We start from the raw sequence: 21,278 nt of genomic DNA, 5'->3' as shown, positions 1-21,278 counted from the left end.
GAAGTCAGCAGTGCATAGCAAGGTAGATGAGCAATGCAGATGCTCTGTCATCCCTTTACAGGTGGGGATATGAGGTAGGAGGTAGCTGGGTGAAGGTGAGTAGGCCCTGGGGCGGGCTGCATTCCTGGACACTGCCTTTGCTCAAAGAAAAAGGAAAACTAGTACACACTGACAGAAACACAGTAAACCCAAAGCCGTGGGTTCCATGAAGCTATGTATTTGTTTCTGAGGAGGGCATTTGATGGGATGAGCAAATAGGTTGGCAAATAGGTTGGCAAATCAAACTTAAATAAAAATAAATGAAAAATTGTAAAAAATATGAAACTATCATTCTATATCTAAGTTTTCCAGAACTTTGAGATCTGTTCATTGAAAAGGCCTTACTCTTAGTCCAGTTCTCTGAGTTCCTTACTTGCCCTTAAAGGGTGCTCAGGATCCTGGGGATGCTCAATCCCCTTCTTTGCACACCTCAGGTGCACTAACTGAGCCAGAAGAGATATATAATCACATCCAGGCTGGATACTACTCACATACAGGATTCTGGGTGAATTTTTTGGTCATCTTGAGATACAGTGTAGGATGATGACAAAACCCCTAGGCATTGCAAAGACACAGAACAACTGCTCCTCTCAGAATTCAGGATCCTGGGCTTTCCAGATAATGTTAAAGAGGAGAAAGTACTGGATCTAGAGTCAGGAATACAGATATCTTGTTTCATGTATGCCCCTTTTACCTGTGGGACGTCCCCTCTGTCTCAAGTTTCTTATTCAAACACCAGAGACAGTAATCTCCATCTCACAGGAATAGTGCTGATGCCACCTATTCAGAGAACTCATCCAAGCAAACCACCAATAAAAACTGATGCCTCCAGACCCTTATCCCTACTTACCTCTGAAAGGGTTTGAGTGTGTGAGGAACTGGCTGATAGCTCTTTTATGTGGCCTCTTCTTACTTGGGGAGGGGGAGAGGAGGTTGTGACCTGGAACCAGGACAGAAGAGCAGAAAAACAAGGTTCAAAGGCCCAGAACTTTTTTTTAAATTTATGTTTTATTGGTGTTCAATTTGCCAACATATAGAATAACACCCAGTGCTCATCCCATCAAGTGCCCCCCTCAGTGCCTGTCACCCAGTCACCCCCATCTTCCGCCCACCTCCCTTTCTACCAAAGGCCTAAAACTTAATGGTGATTTGCATTGTGGCAGATCTGTAAGTTCTCCCCAGGAGCTACATTTTGGCCATGTCACAGACTTTTCCCTCTGATACTTTCCCATTCCAAAGGATTGGATTTTCTTTAATATGAGCAGTATATCCGGCTAAGCTAGGAGGAATGCTTTGTACCTTACTCACAGTTCTGGTCACCCAAACAGACCCAAGTCTTGAGTCTATCTGATGCATCTGAGTCTACCCATTGGTAGACTGAAGTGCAGTTTATAATTCTATTTGCCTTGGACTTGCTTTGTGCAAGTTTGGATTGATTATATTTTGGTAATTAAAGCATAACACTATCTCCCGCCAAATGCCTTGGGGGTTTTAGTGGATAAAAAGAGACTGAACAGGAAGGATTTAGGAAAGGCAGGTGGAAAAAAAATAATTAAAAAAAAAAAAAAGGAAAGGCAGGTGGCCATCTAGCAAATAAGGGAAGTGAAGTGACCAAATCTAGCACCAAGGTCTTGGCACATGTTTGTGGGTTGAGGGCTGGGGGGATTTGCTCACCAGATATCAGAGAGGAGCATTGCACTGGGCACTCATACACATGATTTGGAGCTTGTTAAAAAAGAAGAGTCCACGGGCCAAGGGCCAGGGCTCCCAAGAAGCAGACCTCCTTCTACCAAACTCTATGTCCAGGAATATTTCACACACTGCCTGGAGACATCCATGTGCATACATCCAGTATATATATATATGTGTATATATATATATATATATATACACACACACACACACACACACATTTATTAAAACATATACATATATGTATATGTATTAATGTTAAATAATATATAATATCATTTAATATATACATATATATACACATATATGATACCTGCTTATGTATTTTGACCCATAATGTGTGCATGCATTCTTCTAAAACCGCAAGTTTGTGTGGTTGATATCTGCTCTCATAGTCCCCATTCCTGAGCCCTCCCTAAAACCTACTGATTGCTTACTCCACAAGTATTTGCATTTTAGTTGAGAGATAATTGACATATAACATCATATTAGTTCACATATGCAGCATAAAGTTTCAATATTTATATAGTGAAATCATCATCACAATAAGTCTAGCTAGCATTCATCACCACACAATTACGCTTTTTTTTACTTGTGTCAAAAACTTTTTTTTTTAGATTTATTTTTTTTTACCTTGAGAAAGAGATAGAGAGCGTGGAGTAGGGGCAGGGGAGAGGAACAGAGAGACAAGCTGACTCCATGCTGAGTGGGGAGCCTAATGTGGGCTCAGTCCCAGGACCCAGAGATCATGACCTGAGCTGAAGCTCAGATGCTTAACTGACTGAGCCACCCAGGTGCCCAGTGATGAGAGTTTTGAGATCTATTCTCTTAGCAACCTTTTAATATACAATACAGTATTGTTCACTACAGTCACCATGCTATACAATGCATCACCAGGACTTCTTTATTTTGTAACTGGAGGGATCCCTGGGTGGCGCAGCGGTTTGGCGCCTGCCTTTGGCCCAGGGCGCGATCCTGGAGACCCGGGATCGAATCCCACGTCGGGCTCCCGGTGCATGGAGCCTGCTTCTCCCTCTGCCTGTGTCTCTGCCTCTCTCTCTCTCTCTGTGACTATCATGAATAAATAAAATCTTTAAAAAAAAAAAAAAATATTTTGTAACTGGAGGTTTGTACCTTTTGTCCCTGTCACTCATTTTGTTCACACTCTACCTGCCACCTCTGGAAACCACCAGACCATTCTCTGTAGGTATGAGTTTGAGCTGTATTTGTTTTCTGGCTACATATATTTCATACAGTACTTGTAGTTGTAAAGGGATCCAATCTCCAAAGAAAAAATGGCTGATGATGGAAATTTAAGCATCCTTTAGGAATTCTTTTTGGACAGGGAGTTCTTTACAGTTGACTTCAGGTTAAAGAGTAAGATTGTGTGTCTTTGGGAAGAGCTATCCCACCCAGAAAATGTTGAAAGAGGAGACAGTCTGTGGAGCTCTCCCCACAGTCACTAGGGTGAACAAGGAAAGAAGAGGAGGCAGGGGAGAAGAAAAGCCTGAGGGATTTTCTCCAAGGGAGTAGGTTGGTGGAGCCTGTCAACAGGAAGAAATAATTTAAGTTGAAGGACAAGGTAGAGTAATTGACCCTCCACCTCACAGAACGTGAAAAGGTCCCTTCTCAGAATTCACCTCCTCACTCCATAATACCAGAACAAATTCCCCACATTTGCTGTTCTTTCAGAGAGTAGAGGTAGTTCATTTGAAATGGCTGTTTTGAGTTCCTATATCTACTCCTGGCTCTGCTACCAATCCATGTGGAGTTGGCAGATCTGCTTGGATAAGCATGCAAATCTCACCGACTCCTGGACCAAACAGGTTTTCTTCTAAGAGTCCAATTCTAGGACCGGGTTTTAATACTCAGGGTAAACTATAAACTAAGAGAGTTCTTCTGGTACTTGGGGCTTGCTATGTGTCATTGGGAAGCAAGATTGGCGATAAGACGAAGGTACTGCATTGAGCACCTACTGTGTGCCAGGTATTACGAAAGTGTTTAAAGATGTCAATTTATTTCATTCTCACCATGGAAGTGCCAAGAATTCATGAGTGAACTAAGTCTACAGAAGTCATAGGACTGTCCCAGTGTTACGATACTGGTGAATATCGGGGTTAGCTTCGACTCCCCATCTACCCCAGTACAAAATGTACGAATATTCCTCTGATACTCAAATTTTTATAGGCAATAGAGGGCTGATTCCTGCAATTATCTCCAGACTTACACTGTGGTACCTTATAAGGTTTGAGGAAATTGACATTCATCCTCTGTTGAGTTAAACATGATTTGCACATGTTTAATTACATTTATAACAGCAATGTCCACAAAAGCCAAACTGTGGAAGGAGCCTTGGTGTCCATTGAAAGATGAATGGATAAAGAAGATGTGAGATATACACACACACACACACACACACACACACAGTGGAATTTTACTCAGCCATTAGAAACGACAAATACCCACCATTTGCTTCGACGTGGATGGAACTGGAGGGTATTATGCTGAGTGAAATAAGTCAATTGGAGAAGGACAAACATTATATGGTCTCATTCATTTGGGGAAAATAAAAAATAGTGAAAGGGAATAAGGGGGAAAGGAGAAAAAATGAGTGGAAAATATCAGAAAGGGAGACATAACATGAGACTCCTAACTCTGGAAACCGAACAAGGGGTGGTAGAAAGGGAGGTGGGCGGGGGGTGGGGGTGACTGGATGACGGGCACTGAGTGGGACACTTGATGGGATTATGCTATATGTTGGCAAATTGAACTCCAATAAAAAATAAAAATAAAAATAAAAAAAGAGCTCTGGTCATCCTGGCCAAAGGAGCAGAGGAGATGGAGACAGTCATTTCTATAGATGTCATGAGATGAGCTGGAATTAAAGTCACCATTGCGGGTCTGGCTGAGAAAGACCCAGTACAGCGTAGCCGAGACGTCATTTGTCCTGATGCCAGTCTGGAAGATGCAAAAAAAGAGGGACACAGAATGTATGTGAGTACGCTGCCGAGAAGGAGATAATGAAGGAGCAAGAAGACAGGAAGGGCCTCATAGCCGCCATCTGTGCAGGTCCTACAGCTCTTTGGGCTCATGAAATAGGTTTTGGAAGCAAAGTTACAACGCACCCACTTGCAAAAGACAAAATGATGAATTGAAGTCATTATAGCTACTCCGAGAACCGCATGGCGAAGGACGGCCTGGTCCTCACCAGCCGGGGGCCTGCAACCAGCTTTGCGTTTGCGCTTGCGATTGTCGAGGCGCTGAGCGGCAAGCATGTGCCTGACCAAGTGAAGGCCACGCTCGTCCTTAAGGATTAAAGCAGAAATCTTTGATGACGAGGTAGAGAAATGGGATGTTTGTAATCCTTCTCACCGTGTCCACTTTAAGCAAAATGGGCAGTTCCCGCGCAGTCTGGCTGCCAAGTGGCCGCCTCACCGAGCTTCCCTGCCTGCGCTTAGGTCTTAAAGGTCCTGAGCCTTGATGGCAGAGTAAATGGCAGTTAGCAAACTGCTGGTTGTTACTTCATTTGTCTCTCAATTCTCCCTTTTTTGTGTGTGTGACCAAATTCACTATCAGCTTCACTTGCAGCTGTTAAGTGTTGATACAGCCACTGAGATAAAAGAGCAATGAACACATTTGACACAGCAAGGAGGAAAAGCATAAAAAAAGATTTAAGGAGCTTGTGATTTTTCCTCCCATTTGTTAACTGTATATTGTTAACGTGCTACTACAAAACCAGTGGAGAGAAGGGCACTAGATGGGATGAGCACTGGAGGTTATCGAACTCCAATAAAAAAAAAATATACACAAAAATACCAGTGGGAAAAATGTTTTTAAAAAACTATGGAGGAAAGACCCTGTAGCCATAATAATACATATAGCGCTGTGGGACAGCATTTTATTTTTTAAAAATTTTTTAAAAAAATTTTTATTGGAATTCAATTAGCCAACATATAGCATAACACCCAGTGTTCATCCTGCCAAGTGCCCCCCTCCGTGCCCATCACCCAGTCACCCGAACCCCCCGCCCACCTCCCCTTCCACTGCCCCTCGTTCATTTCCCAGAGTTAGGTGTCTCTCATGTTTTGTCACCCTCACTGATATTTTCATTCATTTTCTGTCCTTTCCCTTTATTCCCTTTCACTAATTTTCACATTCCCCAAATGAATGAGACCATATAATGTTTGTCCTTCTCTGACTGACTTATTTCACTCAGCATAATACCGTCCAGTTCCATCCACATTGAAGCAAATGGTGGGTATTTGTCGTTTCTAATGGCTGAGTAATATTCCATTGTATACATAGACCAGGTCTTCTTTTTTTTTTTAATTTTTATTTATTTATGATGTCACAGAGAGAGAGAGAGGCAGAGACACAGGCAGAGGGAGAAGCAGGCTCCATGCACCGGGAGCCCGATGTGGGATTCGATCCCGGGTCTCCAGGATCGCGCCCTGGGCCAAAGGCAGGAGCCAAACCGCTGCGCCACCCAGGGATCCCAGACCAGGTCTTCTTTATCCATTCGTCTTTCTATGGACACCGAGGCTCCTTCCACAATTTGGCTATTGTGATATTGCTGCTATGAACATCGGAATGCAGGTGTCTCAGTGTTTCACTGCTGGACTGACATTCTTAAATGGCTTTTAAAATTTACTAAAACTCTCAAACAGTAAAGATGTATGATTTTTTTTATTGAAAAGACAATTTTAAAGCTATCTTTCTATGAAAACAAATGACACTATTACCTATCTAGGTTGGATAGCTGATTATATCTCCTTCATTTTCTTTGTACTTCTGTATTTTTCAAATTTCTAAAATAGAAATGATTAAATATGAAGAATTCATTTCTTCAGTGAGCAGAGTAGAAAACATAAGAAATAGGAAGTACCTCAGGAGACACCAGGGCCCAACCAAGGAGTGGTGCCTGGAAAAGATGAGACAGAACCAGATGGGGCAGTGAGAGACCAGTCACATGTTCTCCAAACTCCACACCCCAAAGCCCTTCGCTACCCCCTGCAGGACCTGGTAAAATACTGGGTCTGCTGCCAGGCTCACATTCAGACATCCAGAGTTAACATCATGAAGTGGTTGGTTTTCCAGCTGGTGACACTCTACTGCCTGGTCATCATGCCAGTGACAGGAACTATGAAAGAAAAAACTAAGAAAGTAACTCGTCGTCCAAATTTCAGTAGGTATTTTGGTGGAGCTTCAAACTGAAGAGGGGCTAGAGAACAAAAAGGAACCCGGCACTGGCATATGTGAAACTCTTGGTTCCTTTTTTAAGCCAGGATACCAGAGGAAAGCTGAATGTGCAGTTCTCAAGTTTCAGGGACTCCTGATGTGACAAGTAATGATGTTCTTCTGTATGTTGCGGGGACTATGGTGTTTTTGTTGAGGAGGACCTGTAGTGGTGGAAAGCTGCACAGGATTCAAAGCCTGCATAGAGAATGCCTAGCTTGAACCACCAGGAATTGGTGTCTTCCACTCAGGAGTTCCAAAGATGAGCACCAAATTGGGCAAGGGGGACTAATTATCTCTTGAAATATGCCCTTTGTTTACCAAATTGAGTATTTTAAAACATTGGATGTGGGAAGAGTACTAAAATGGGTGATTGACCAAGAGAAGTTTGGAATGGCTGGGGTAAAACAATTAAAATCAGCAGAATTGAGGGGAGAGGAGTGGGTCCATACTGGCTGGCAAAGGTTTCTGAGGAATAGCCAGGTTTGGAGGGTTGTCTCAGCCAGACAGGGAAAAGCAAGGGACGGTTCTTCCTTTCCTCTGGGACCCTGTTCCTCTCACTCTGTAAAATGAGAGCAGGAGACCAGTAGATCTTTTGAGCCTCTTTGTTCTGCGAACTGGGTTTCAGGACTCAGGTCATGTGATGTTGAATTCCATGGAGGTGGCCTCATGGTTGCTGGGTTTGTTAGGGGGTAGGAGCTGGATTTTGACTCTTGGAATGGAAAAGGCCTCCCAGATCCCTGAGCAGGGAAAAGAAGAAGAGAAACCAATGGAGGTGGTGCTGGGGCCTTAGAGGGGCTGATAATAGTGAGAAAAACTCTTCTTCTTGGAGTCACTGCTCATGTATTCCTTCTCAGTTGTAGTAAAACCGAAAATGCGAGATTGCTCGAGGTCACCTACCTACTACGAGTGCCAAAGAAAGTGCCAATATTCCTGGGACTGTGCTGTTGGGTATGAATGCTGCTTTGCTGCCTGTGGAAGTATTTGCTTGAATATCCGACAAATCGGTAGGGTTAAGAATCACTTCCTCTTGCCACTCGTTTGTTAAACCTATAGAACCACTATTGTAGGGGAAAGACAGAGAGACTATACCTCCTCAGTCCCAGGACCCATTCCAACTGGGGATCCCCACCCCTTCCCTCAGCCCAAGCCCCCATTGTCTGCTTGTAGGCCTGCCTGATTTATTCAAAACTCAGGAGATCTAATATTAATGTCCCTTTGCTCACTAGACTCGAAAAAACCCAAGGGAAGCCTTGTGTGGGCATCCCCTAAACCACATTAAGTATCCCTGCCCCCAGGGTTTGGGAGGATCTGTTACTCTCAAAGAAATATGTTTCAGCAAACTGTGTGGTCACTGAATACCTACTACCCCTTCTCTCTTTCAGAGACCCATAAGGACACTACACCCAGAACCGAGGCTGTAACTACTTTGTGTCACCCAACCACCATTTGGAATTAGGACCTATAGACACCTACAAGGTGTCAGGCTAATTCTACATGATGTCCAGTGGTATGATCGTCTTATCCCAGCTGGGAGGCGGCAGGGAGGGGAGTGGATGGGTCCCAAGGCAATGTCTCTCCTATTTGCCAACCCTCTTCCCTGAACCATTGTATATCAGCTTCTTTTCCCTGAAAAATAAACAGTGGCATTAACCCAGAACCTCTGTCTCTTCTTCTATAGTACCACTACCTTTAGCTCCCTTCATTTAGTACCTAAGTTTCCAACGCCTGCCTCCCAGTGGATTTCTCTACCCTCTCACCATTCAGAAGTCTGAACTCCTTAGCCAAGACTCCTGGACTCTCTTTGTTCATAGACTACCATCTCTGAGGAAAACTGCTTATGTGTGGGATCTTCTTATAGCTACAGGAAGCACCATCCCTCTGAGTTCTCCAGACTTTCCTTATGCAGCTTATCTTTTCTTTTCAGGCCTGTGATTCTAGTAGGTTCCCACAAGTGGACTCCCTTTGAACTAATCCAGGGAAGTACAATCAATCTCACAGGTGACAGCACCCATGGTCTAGAATGGATAGGAAATACCATTGGCTTCTCTAAGCTCTCCTCTCCAACAATGCCTTATTTGTTGGTGTCGTTTACTCAATCACTTGGAAACTATAGGAATATCTTCAAGTGCAAATACTCTTAAAAAATAAACAAACTTTAGAAGGTTATAGAGAGCATACAATGTGTCCAGACTTGAGGGAAGAACCACTCCTCATGAGTCGAGGTGTGACTAACTCTCTGTTGGCATACAGTCCAGGGAAAGGTTAAGTCTTATGATCCAAACTAGCAGAAACCAGGATGGGGCATGGAAAAAAGCGTGAATGGGATATACACTCAGTGCCTTAAGATATAAATGCAGAGAGGTCATTTTGTGCATCATAGTATCAGGTTTCCTGGAAGAAGAGATACTTAGTCCTAAAATTGGAGGATAGGGAGGAATTGGGGCAACTCAAATGAAAGTTAATTTTCCTCCAAGACAGTATTAAATATAGAGTGGGGGAGAAGAAAGGGAACTTGAGGATATGAAAGGTTGATTCCCTCACTACTTCCTGTCCCCAAACCAACAGATGAAGTTGTGGACAAGATTGGATTATGAATTTGGCGTTAAGCTCTATGACCCCAGCATACTGGAACTTGCCAACTCTTCCTTTTTGGTCTCTGTTGTTATATCCATGAAACCTGCAACACGCAGGTATTACTTGCTAAAATTAACAAAGGAAAACCAATAGGCACAATAGGTGGCTGAACCTACTCAAGTCCTCTCAGCAGGTTGATGACAAAGAGATATGTAGACCTCATTCTCTACATGCCCCTGTACTTGAGTTTCCTGAAATGCATATATGTCAGGGGCCAGAGATGTGCTTAAAATAGGAGATCTGGTGGCGAATAGGGTTGGAAAGGGGCATTGTGAAGAAAGAGTGATAGTTGAGACGGGCGAAGGAGGACAGGTCCATAGTGTTCTCCTGGACTAGCAGGGGGTGCTTGCCTTAGGACAAAACCAATGAACTGTTTTCTGCTAAGCAATTAACAAAAAGAAGCAGTTGAGAAAGACTCTGGAGCCACCAGGCAGATAGGACACTCTTAACCAGTGGGTACACTGAGGAACACGCTGAGCCTTTGCTCTGGGGTGTCTCACTTCAAAGCCCAGAGGTAACCTATCCTGGAAACACAATTGGGAGTATCCAAATATGGGGCCAGGAGAACCCCAGGAGATCTCATTTTGCATTCTTGGAAGGATTGTTCCCAAGTCAACTGGCCTGCCATTGCCAGAAGCATAACTGACCAGCAGACAATTTTAACACACTTCCCAGTAACCAATAGAGTAGGAAGACAAAACAAACTAAATACAACAAACCCAGGAAGGATCTAGAAGATTTGAACAACACAATAGCAAGCACTGACATGTATCAAAATGAATTACTAGAGAATATACATTCTTTTTTTAAAATTTTTTTTAACTTTTATTTACTTATGATAGTCACACACACAGAGAGAGAGAGAGAGAGAGAGAGAGAGAGGCATAGACATAGGCAGAGGGAGAAGCAGTCTCCATGCACCAGGAGCCCGACGTGGGACTTGATCCCGGGTCTCCAGGTTCGCGCCCTGGGCCAAAGGCAGGCGCTAAACCGCTGCGCCACCCAGGGATCCCGAGAATATACATTCTTAAGAAAGCAAATGGAACATTTTTTTTAAAAAGTCTCAGCCAATGTCAAGAAAATGAAATCAAACATATCACAGTGGGAAAAAAAACTAGAAATGAGTAAGGTAAAATTGATAGAAAAAATTTCCAATGGGTAAAAGTTAAGGAAAGCAGTGCACCAGGGTGGTTCAATCAACTAATTGTCTGCCTTTGGCAAGGGTCCTGATCCTGGGGTCCTGGGATTGAGCCCCATGTTGGGCTTCCTGCTAAGTGGGAATCTGCTTCACCCTCTCCCCTCGCCCCTCCCTCCGCTCATGGTCTCTCTATCCTTCTCTCTCTCTCTCTCTCTCTGCTCCATTTCTCTCTCGAAGAAATAAAATCTAAATAAAATTAAACAAGCAATTCTAAGGAGTCATAGGTCAAAATGAAATCATGATAGAAAATAAAAAATATTTGGAACTGAAAAATGAACATGACATCTCAAAACATATGCATACAGAATGATGTCCAGCAAGTGGCAACACATGAGACCCTAGCCTCTGTCCCTCCACATAGATCAATAATTACACAGCTTTCTGTGAACAAAAACAGTTCTGCAGTAGCAGACACACAGTGGAAGTGATTGTGGCAAATGGTGTCCTGCCCTACAAACCAACCCAGCAGATTTGCCATTGAAGATACCAATGGCCAGCATGGCATCCATAGACCTCAAAGCAGATTTCAGTAGCTTTTGCCACTCTCACTGTCACCAGACACTTGAGTCTCTTTCCACTCCTTAGCCTCTGCCCACATGGAGCTCAGGAACTGCACCAGTAGCCGACCCAGGCCTCTGTAGCTGTGCAATTGCAAGATGCCTGTCAAGACCCCCGTGACTGACCCCACCAAAGTGAAGTGTACATGCTTGGGGCTGGCCTACCTGTGACAGGCCTTCACTGCAGTACACATGCCCTGGGAAAATGTGAAGCCACAGGAGCGCTTCATGTGCTGACCTGCAGAGCCACTGCTGCCACTTATGGTCCTGGATCAGGCCCTGTCTTCAGTCACTGGCCTGTACCACAGCACTCATCTACAGACAGTCCATCCTGCTGCGCACCTGCACTCCCCTGGTCCCACCCCCACCACAGGTCTTCCCTGCCAGGTGTTGGCAATCTAATGCACAGGATTCTCACTATAGTTAATACTAGTGTATTGCATACTTGCAAGTTGCTGAGAGAGCAAGTCTTCAGTGATCATCAAAGTTTCTTGATCTACAGTCTTATGTCTCCCAACATATTTAGGAATTTTCAGTCATTATTTCCTCAAATATTTTTTCAGCATCAGAACTTTGGTTGTTGCCCCTTAGGCTCTGTATATTTTTGGTATGTTCTTCTTCTTTTTTTTTTTTTCTTTGTTGTTCAAATTGGATACTTCCCATGCAGCAGTCTTCAAGTTGGTTGCTCCTATCTCTCTGCCCTGTGGATTCTGATATTAAGCCTATTCAGTGAGCATTAAATCTCAGTTATCATGCTCATTTCAAATTTCCATTTTCTTCTTCTTTAGGTCTTCCATTTCTTTGCCGAGACTTTCTATTTTTCCATCTTTCAAGGGTGTTTTGATTACTTGTTTCAGAACTTTTATAATAATTGCTTTAACACTTTTTAAAGATGATTTCAACATTTATTTCATCGTGAAACTGGAGTCTGTTGGTCGCCTTTTGCCATAGGAGTTGGTATTTTCCTTTAATTTCATATATTCCAAAATTTTGGATTATATCCTGGACATTTTTAAACATATTTTATTTATTTATTCATGAGAGACACACAAAGAGATGCAGAGCCATAGGCAGAGGGAGAAGCAGGCTTTCCAGAGGGAGCTTGAATCGGGACTTGAACCTGGACCCGGATCAAGCCCTAAATTGAAAGCAGATGCTCAACCACTGAGCCACTCAGGTGTCCCTATCCTGTACATTTTGAATGTTTTAAGACTCTGAGTCTTGTTCACACTGAACAGAGAAGGTAATACTGTGTTTTCAAAAGTAATTCAAATGGTTAAGTGCAGAGTGAGTTCAACCTGTCTTGGGTGAGTTGTGTTCCTATGTCAGTTCAGTTGTTCAAAGCCACTGTTTGCAATTCCTTTGGTGCCTCCCTGAATATGCACCACCACATGGCTAGTCCGGGATCTAGGTGGTGGTGTACCTATCTGCTGGTTCATTTCTCAAAGTATGTCAGCTAGGATCACATCCATGCATGCAATGGCTTAGAGGTGAACCCAGAAATAAATAGACAACTATATGTGTTTGCTTTCTCAAGTTCTTGTTGGTCATCTCCCCCCCCCCCCCGTGCCTTCTATTTCCCCTCAGCTCCAAACAGCTTAGGCTTTGGTTATCCTGCTCTACTAGGCCCTTCCACAACTACATCCATATCCAGAGCCAGTTGGTGAGAGAACAAAGAGAGAAAAGATAAACAGGGACAACGGTGGCCACTTGCTCTATAGAATTACAGCTGCACCCAACAGAGGAAGATTTCCCCTCTCTCAGAGTCTTGGCTCCTTCCCATCCTGATCACCACTCTTTTTCTTAGGGACTAGGACATAGAAGAAAAATTAAGGGGCACTCAGCAGGCTCGGTAGAGCATGCAACTTTTGATGTCGGGCTGTGAGTTTGAGCCCTGTGTTGGGTGTAGTGATTATGTAAAAATAAAATATTTGAAAAAAGAAAGAGGAGGGAGAGGTGGAGAAGGAGGAAAGGGAAGAATTAAGAGAAAGAGAAAAAACCAGGTGATTTCTGCACCTCTTCTGGGCATTACAAGTTCTCTTTTCTATGTCTCAAGCCAACTTTAGAAAGTTTCTCCCGTCATTCTACCTGTGCCCTAGTGCTTATTTTCAGGTTTGGTGGGGGATATCAGAGGGGGAAAAATCCCAGTAGATCCATCATCAACAATGTGGTACTTGAATTCTAGCCTTCTTTCCCATCTGTCTGTTAGTACTGACTTTCCAATTTTTATAGCTATATTCAGTGGGACGGGCAAGGAACCAGAAACAGGTAATAGTATTTATCCCTGGAAATGGGTTCGCCTTTCCTTCTATTAGATCTTTTTTTTTTTAAAGATTTTATTTATTTATTCATGAATGACACAGAGAGACAGAGGCTGAGAGACATGCAGAGGGAGAAGCAGGCTCCATGCAGGGAGCCTGACACCAGACTGGATTCCAGGTTTCAAGGAACATGCCCTGGGTGGAAGGTGGCACTAAATCGCTGAGCCACCTGGGCTGCCCATATTAGGTCTTTAATGTGGAAATTTGTGTTAATCTAATCAGGACCCAGGCTAGTTTGTGATTTATGGGTTGTTTGTTGCTGTGGTTACCTTGAGTGCACCATGGATTTTTGGAGAAAATCTGTAAGAGTGTGTGAATTGCCCACTGCCTCCACCCTTGCCCAGTATTTGCAGCCTCAGACTTTTCACTTTCTTTTGATTTTTTTACAAATTTATTTTTTATTGGTATTCAATTTGCCAGCATATAGAATAACACCCAGTGCTCATACCGTCAAGTGCCCACCTCAGTGCTTGTCACCCAGTCACCCCCACCCCCCACCCACCTCCCCTTCCACCACCCCTAGTTCGTTCCCCAGAGTTAGGAGTCTTTCATGTTCTGTCTCCCTTTCTGATATTTCCCACTCATTTTTTCTCCTTTCCCCTTTATTCCCTTTCACTATTTTTTATATTCCCCAAATGAATGAGACCATATAAGTTTGTCCTTCTCCAATTGACTTATTTCACTCAGCATAATACCCTCCAGTTCCATCCACTTCGAAGCAAATGGTCGTTTCTAATGGCAGAGTAATACTCAGCCTCTAGCAATATGTCAACCACCTAGATTAACTATCCTTTCTGGTTTCTGGCTGCCTATCTCCTAGGAAATCAATGTTTGTGTCTTCTATCTCCTTGCAGGTGCCTGTCTCCATTGATACTGCACTGGTTAGTTGTCCTGGGATCTCAGTGCTCTGGTAAGTTTAAGAAAAGTTGTCAAAGATGCAGTGAAATGCCGGGACACCTGCACCCCGATGTTTATAGCTTCAATGTCCACAATAGCCAAACTGTGGAAGGAGCCTCGGTGTCCACTGAAAAATGAATGGATAAGGAAGATGTGGTCTATGTATACAATGGAATATTAGCCATTAGAAACGACAAATACCCACCATTTGTTTTGACTGGATGGAACTGGAGGGTATTATGCTGAGTGAAATAAGTCAATCGGAGGACAAACATTTTATGGTCTCATTCATTTGGGGAATATAAAAAATAGTGAAAGGGAATAAAGGGGAAAGGAGAAAAAATGAGTGGGAAATATCAGAAAGGGAGACAGAACATGAGAGACTCCTAACTGGGAAACAAACAAGGGGTGGTGGAAGGGGAGGTGGGCGGGGGGTGGGGGTGACTGGGTGACAGGCACTGAGGGGGACACTTGATGGGATGAGCACTGGGTGATATGCTATATGTTGGCAAATTGAACTCCAATAAAAAAAATTGTCAAGCTTTGTTTTCAGTAAGTTTGAGGGGTTTATTCAGCTTTCTACATCTGGGCAGAAATCAAAAGTCCCTTTTATGTATTTATTATTATTTGTAAGTGTGGTAAAATACACATAAAATTAACCATCTTGACTATTTTTTAGAAGGAGGGAGGGGCAGAGGGAGAGGCAGAAGAGAATCATATGCAGGGTCCCTGCCCAGCACAGAGTCCAATGCAGGACTCAAACTCACAACTCTGAGATTGTGACCTGTGCCAAAGTCAAGAGTTGGATGCTTTACCAACTGAGCAACCTGGGACCCCAACCATCCTGACTATTCTTTTTTTTTTTAAAAAAGATTTTATTTATTTATTCATGATAGTCACACAGAGAGAGATAGAGAGGCAGAGACACAGTCAGAGGGAGAAGCAGGCTCCATGGAGGGAGCCCGATGTGGGATTCGATCCTGGGTCTCCAGGATCACGCCCCGGGCCAAAGGCAGGCGCCAAACCACTGCGCCACCCAGGGATCCCCATCCTGACTATTCTTAAGTGCACACTTCAGTGGCATTAAGTAAACTCACATGGGTGTACAACTGTCACCATCATCCATCTCCAGAACTCTTTCATCTTGTAAAAGTGAAACTCTGTACCCATTAAACAACAACTCCCCATCCCTATCCCCCCAGCCTGTGGAAACTACCCTTCTCTTGTCTCTGTGAATCGGACTCCTCTAGGAATCTCGCAAAGGTGGAATCATATGGTATTTGGTTTTTGTGACTGGCTTACTTCACTTAGCTTGGGTTCAAGTTCATCCATGTTGTAGCCTGTATGGTAATTTTCCTCATTTTCGAGGCTGAATAATGATCCATTGTATATCCATTCCACATATCCTTTATCCATTCAGTAGAGTGGGGAAAAGATTCCTCCAAAAATTCATCACTTACAAGCTAGTTTTCCCACATAACAGTGCAGCAGGAATTAGCACATGGGTGAAGTCCGAAAAACCTAAAGGCAAGGCTTGAGATGAAAACAGTCTGAGTGTTTAGGGTAGTATGTGAAACAAACTGATTTTGACATTGCTCACTTAAACACAGGATTCCAAGAAATTCTACAGGTCATGTGTCATGAAAGAGGAATTTCCATGAAATATACGAGCTCACAAGAAAAAGAAATTCCCACCCGTTTAAGAAAACAAGAAAGGAAGAAAAAGGTCAAGAGAAATAGCAGAGATCCACAGAGACATCAGATATTGAAATTACTATAGACAGAGCACAAAACAAAAGTGCTTAGGAAAGGAAAGGAAAAGAAAGATGGCAATAGTGCACAGATAAAGTGAAAGAGAACCTAAATATCACCAGAGAGTCGGAGCAGCCGCCGCCAAGTTCTGACCTGGCTCCGTGCCGCCGCCTCCACTGCCCGATGTGAATTCCGGATTCCTTTTGGTTCTAAGTCCAAAATAGCAACTCTCAAGGATCAGGTGATTCAGAATCTTCTTAAGGAAGACCATATCCCCCAGAATAAGATTAAGTTGTTGGGGTTGGAGCTGTAGGCATGACTTGTGCCATCAGTATCTTTTTTTTTTTAATTTTTATTTTATTTTTTATTTATTTATGATAGGCACACAGTGAGAGACAGAGACATAGGCAGAAGGAGAAGCAGGCCCCATGCACCGGGAGCCCGACGTGGGATTCGATTCTAGGTCTCCAGGATGGCGCCCTGGGCCAAAGGCAGGCGCCAAACCGCTGCGCCACCCAGGGATCCCCCCATCAGTATCTTAATGAAGGACTTGGCAGATGAACTCGCTCTTGTTGATGTCATGGAAGACAAATTGAAGGGAGAGATGATGGATCTCCAGCACGGCAGCCTTTTCCTTAGAACACCAAAAATTGGCTCTGGCAAAGACTATAATGTGACTGCAAATTCCAAGCTGGTTATTATCACAGCTGGGGCATGTCAGCAAGAGGGAGAAAGTCGTCTTAATTTGGTCCAGTCTAACATGAACATCTTTAAGTTCATCATTTCTAATATTGTCAAATACAGCCCAAACTGCAAGTTGCTTGTTGTTTCCAATCCAGTGGATACCTTAACCTATGTGGCTTGGAAGATAAGTGGCTTTCCCAAAATTGCGTTATTGGAAGTGGTTGCAATCTGGATTCAGCCGGGTTCCCTTACCTAATGGGGGAAAGGCTGGGAGTTCACCCATTAAGCTATCATGGGTGGGTCCTTGGAGAGCATGGAGACTCCAGTGTGCCTGTATGGAATGGAGTAAATGTTGCTGGGGTCTCTCTGAAGAATCTGCACCCTGACTTAGGCACTGATGCAGATAAGGAACAGTGGAAAGAGGGTCACAAACCGGTGGTTGACAGTGCCTATGAGGTGATCAAACTGAAAGGCTACACTTCCTGGGCCATTGGACTGTCTATAGCAGATTTGGCAGAAAGTGTAATGAAGAATCTTAGGTGGGTGCATCCAATTTCCACCATGATTAAAGGTCTCTATGGAATAAAGGATGATGTCTTCCTTAGTGTTCCTTGCAATTTGGAACAGAATGGAATCTCCAATGTTGTGAAGGTGACTCTGACTCCTGAGGAAGAGGCCCGTTTGAAGAAGAGTGCAGATATACTTTGGGGGATCCAAAAGGAGCTGCAGTTTAAAAATTCTCTAATGTAGGGGATCCCTGGGTGGCGCAGCGGTTTAGCGCCTGCCTTTGGCCCAGGGCGCGATCCTGGAGACCCGGGATCGAATCCCACGTCGGGCTCCCCGTGCATGGAGCATGCTTCTCCCTCTGCCTGTGTCTCTGCCTCTCTCTCTCTCTGTGTGTGACTATCATAAATAAATAAAAATTAAAAAATATATATATTTAAAAAAATAAAAATAAAAAAAATAAAATTCTCTAATGTACCACGTCATTGTCTAGACTGCAACAAGATTTTAGTTGGAGGTTGTGTATGTTGTCCTTATTATCTGACCTGTTACTCAAGTCGTAATATTAAAGTGGCCTAAGAAAAACATCAGTTTCCTAAAGTTACAAATGGGAATGGTGCACAAAACCCTGCAGCTATATCCTGATGCTGGATGATACCTGCTTGTGTAGTCCTAAATTGGTTAACGTAATATAGTTCTATCATCTCGGAGGCACCACTGTCAATGTTATATATGCTGCAGTTACTCCTCAAACCAGATGTGTATTTACTGTGTTCAGTAACTTCTGATTCCTTCAGCCCAACACCCAACATGCCTAGTCCATCTTTTATTCTTCAGTCATATCCTGGGATCCAATGTATAAATTCAATATTGCATGTGTTGTGCATAACTCTTCTAAAGGATCTTATTTTGTGTACTATATATGTCAGAATATAGTGTGCATTGCCATATAATGTAAAAAGATAATGCAACCAACTATCTGTCACACCAACTAAAATACCAAATAAATTTTGGAAAATAAATATCACCAGAATACTGGGGCTCTTGGCTGGCTTAGTTGGTGGAACATGTGACTCTTGAGCTTGCAGTTGTGCATTGGGAGTACCATGTTGGGTCTAGAGATTACTTAAAAATAAAATCTTTCAAAAATCACAAGGATATTGAAAAAGTACTAAGTAGAATATCTAGAAATAAAATACATAACAAGTAAAAAGCAAAAGAATGAAATATCTTGACTTACCAAGGATTACTCAAAGTAATAATATATTTTTAACCTGTTCGTTACTCTAGTGCTGACCACCCAGTGGAAACTTCTTACTTTTAAAAAATTTCACCTGGCTTTCTTTTTTCTTTTTTTTTTTTTCCTTTTTATTTATTTATTTATTTTTTAATTTATTTTTTATTGGTGTTCAATTTACTAACATACAGAATAACCCCCAGTGCCCGTCACCCATTCACTCCCACCCCCCGCCCTCCTCCCCTTCCACCACCCCTAGTTCGTTTCCCAGAGTTAGCAGTCTTTACGTTCTGTCTCCCTTTCTGATATTTCCCACACATTTCTTCCCCCTTCCCTTATATTCCCTTTCACTATTATTTATATTCCCCAAATGAATGAGAACATATAATGTTTGTCCTTCTCCGACTGGCTTACTTCACTCAGCATGATACCCTCCAGTTCCATCCACGTTGAAGCAAATGGTGGGTATTTGTCATTTCTAATAGCTGAGTAATATTCCATTGTATACATAAACCACATCTTCTTTATCCATTCATCTTTCGTTGGACACCGAGGCTCCTTCCACAGTTTGGCTATCGTGGTCATTGCTGCTATAAACATCGGGGTGCAGGTGTCCCGGCGTTTCATTGCATTTGTATCTTTGGGGTAAATCCCCAACAGTGCAATTGCTGGGTCGTAGGGCAGGTCTATTTTTAACTCTTTGAGGAACCTCCACACAGTTTTCCAGAGTGGCTGCACCAGTTCACATTCCCACCAACAGTGTATGAGGGTTCCCTTTTCTCCGCATCCTCTCCAACATTTGTTGTTTCCTGCCTTGTTAATTTTCCCCATTCTCACTGGTGTGAGGTGGTATCTCATTGTGGTTTTGATTTGTATTTCCCTGATGGCAAGTGATGCAGAGCATTTTCTCATGTGCATGTTGGCCATGTCTATGTCTTCCTCTGTGAGATTTCTGTTCATGTCTTTTGCCCATTTCATGATTGGATTGTTTGTTTCTTTGGTGTTGAGTTTAATAAGTTCTTTATAGATCTTGGAAACTAGCCCTTTATCTGCTACGTCATTTGCAAATATCTTCTCCCATGCTGTAGGTTGTCTTTGAGTTTTGTTGACTGTATCCTTTGCTGTGCAAAAGCTTCTTATCTTGATGAAGTCCCAATAGTTCATTTTTGCTTTTGTTTCTTTTGCCTTCGTGGATGTATCTTGCAAGAAGTTACTATGGCCGAGTTCAAAAAGGGTGTTGCCTGTGTTCTTCTCTAGGATTTTGATGGAATCTTGTCTCACATTTAGATCTTTCATCCATTTTGAGTTTATCTTTGTGTATGGTGAAAGAGAGTCGTCTAGTTTCATTCTTCTGCATGTGGATGTCCAATTTTCCCAGCACCATTTATTGAAAAGACTATCTTTCTTCCAATGGATAGTCTTTCCTCCTTTATCGAATATTAGTTGCCCATAAAGTTCAGGGTCCACTTCTGGATTCTCTATTCTGTTCCACTGATCTATATGTCTGTTTTTGTGCCAGTACCACACTGTCTTGATGACCACAGCTTTGTAGTACAACCTGAAATCTGGCATTTTGATGCCCCCAGCTATGGTTTTCTTTTTTAAAATTCCCCTGGCTATTCGGGGTCTTTTCTGATTCCACACAAATCTTAAAATAATTTGTTCTAACTCTCTGAAGAAAGTCCATGGTATTTTGATAGGGATTGCATTAAACGTGTATATTGCCCTGGGTAACATTGACATTTTCACAATATTAATTCTGCCAATCCATGAGCATGGAATATTTTTCCATCTCTTTGTGTCTTCCTCAATTTCTTTCAGAAGTGTTCTATAGTTTTGAGGGTATAGATCCTTTACATCTTTGGTTAGGTTTATTCCTAGGTGTCTTAAGCTTTTGGGTACAATTGTAAATGGGATTGACTCCTTAATTTCTCTTTCTTCAGTCTCATTGTTAGTGTATAGAAATGCCACTGACTTCTGGGCATTGATTTTGTATCCTGCCACGCTACCGAATTGCTGTATGAGTTCTAGCAATCTTGGGGTGGAGACTTTTGGGTTTTCTATGTAGAGTATCATGTCATCGGCGAAGAGGGAGAGTTTGACTTCTTCTTTGCCAATTTGAATGCCTTTAATGTCTTTTTGTTGCCTGATTGCTGAGGCTAGGACTTCCAGTACTATGTTGAACAGCAGTGGTGAGAGTGGACATCCCTGTCTTGTTCCTGATCTTAGGGGAAAGGCTCCCAGTGCTTCCCCATTGAGAATGATATTTGCTGTGGGCTTTTCATAGATGGCTTTTAAGATGTCGAGGAATGTTCCCTCTATCCCTACACTCTGAAGAGTTTTGATCAGGAATGGATGCTGTATTTTGTCAAATGCTTTCTCTGCATCCAATGAGAGGATCATATGGTTCTTGGTTTTTCTCTTGCTGATATGATGAATCACATTGATTGTTTTACGGGTGTTGAACCAGCCTTGTGTCCCAGGGATAAATCCTACTTGGTCATGGTGAATAATTTTCTTAATGT

General features: G+C 42.8%; 3 protein-coding genes across 3 annotated transcripts in view; all 3 read left to right on the top strand.

The window, feature by feature from the left end:
- The window catches only part of LOC112673399 (WAP four-disulfide core domain protein 10A-like), a 54,443-nt gene extending 37,983 nt beyond the window's left edge, over nucleotides 1-16,460 (top strand). Inside the window, exons 4-5 of the mRNA XM_049100411.1 lie at nucleotides 14,534-14,589; nucleotides 16,187-16,460. The gene's annotated coding sequence lies outside the window, so the exon portion shown is untranslated. The remainder of the gene's footprint in view (nucleotides 1-14,533; nucleotides 14,590-16,186) is intronic.
- On the top strand, nucleotides 6,372-8,619 carry LOC112674030 (WAP four-disulfide core domain protein 10A-like). Its single transcript, XM_025470223.3, has 3 exons — nucleotides 6,372-6,916; nucleotides 7,824-7,973; nucleotides 8,352-8,619. The coding sequence occupies exons 1-3, from the start codon at nucleotides 6,808-6,810 to the stop codon at nucleotides 8,423-8,425; spliced, it is 333 nt and encodes a 110-aa protein (XP_025326008.1). The 5' UTR covers nucleotides 6,372-6,807; the 3' UTR covers nucleotides 8,426-8,619.
- LOC112673323 (L-lactate dehydrogenase A chain-like) lies at nucleotides 13,524-18,557 on the top strand. The gene is given in 5 exon segments (XM_035705493.2): nucleotides 13,524-13,626; nucleotides 16,451-16,615; nucleotides 16,618-16,653; nucleotides 16,856-17,209; nucleotides 17,212-18,557. Coding segments are annotated over 5 exon segments (1,209 nt in total). The 3' UTR covers nucleotides 17,763-18,557.
- The last annotated feature ends 2,721 nt before the right edge of the window (nucleotides 18,558-21,278 follow it).

This window comes from Canis lupus, chromosome 24 (assembly GCF_003254725.2).
Source record: "Canis lupus dingo isolate Sandy chromosome 24, ASM325472v2, whole genome shotgun sequence".
Classification (NCBI taxonomy): Eukaryota; Metazoa; Chordata; class Mammalia; order Carnivora; family Canidae; genus Canis; species Canis lupus.
This window is presented reverse-complemented; position numbering and strand designations above follow the sequence as displayed.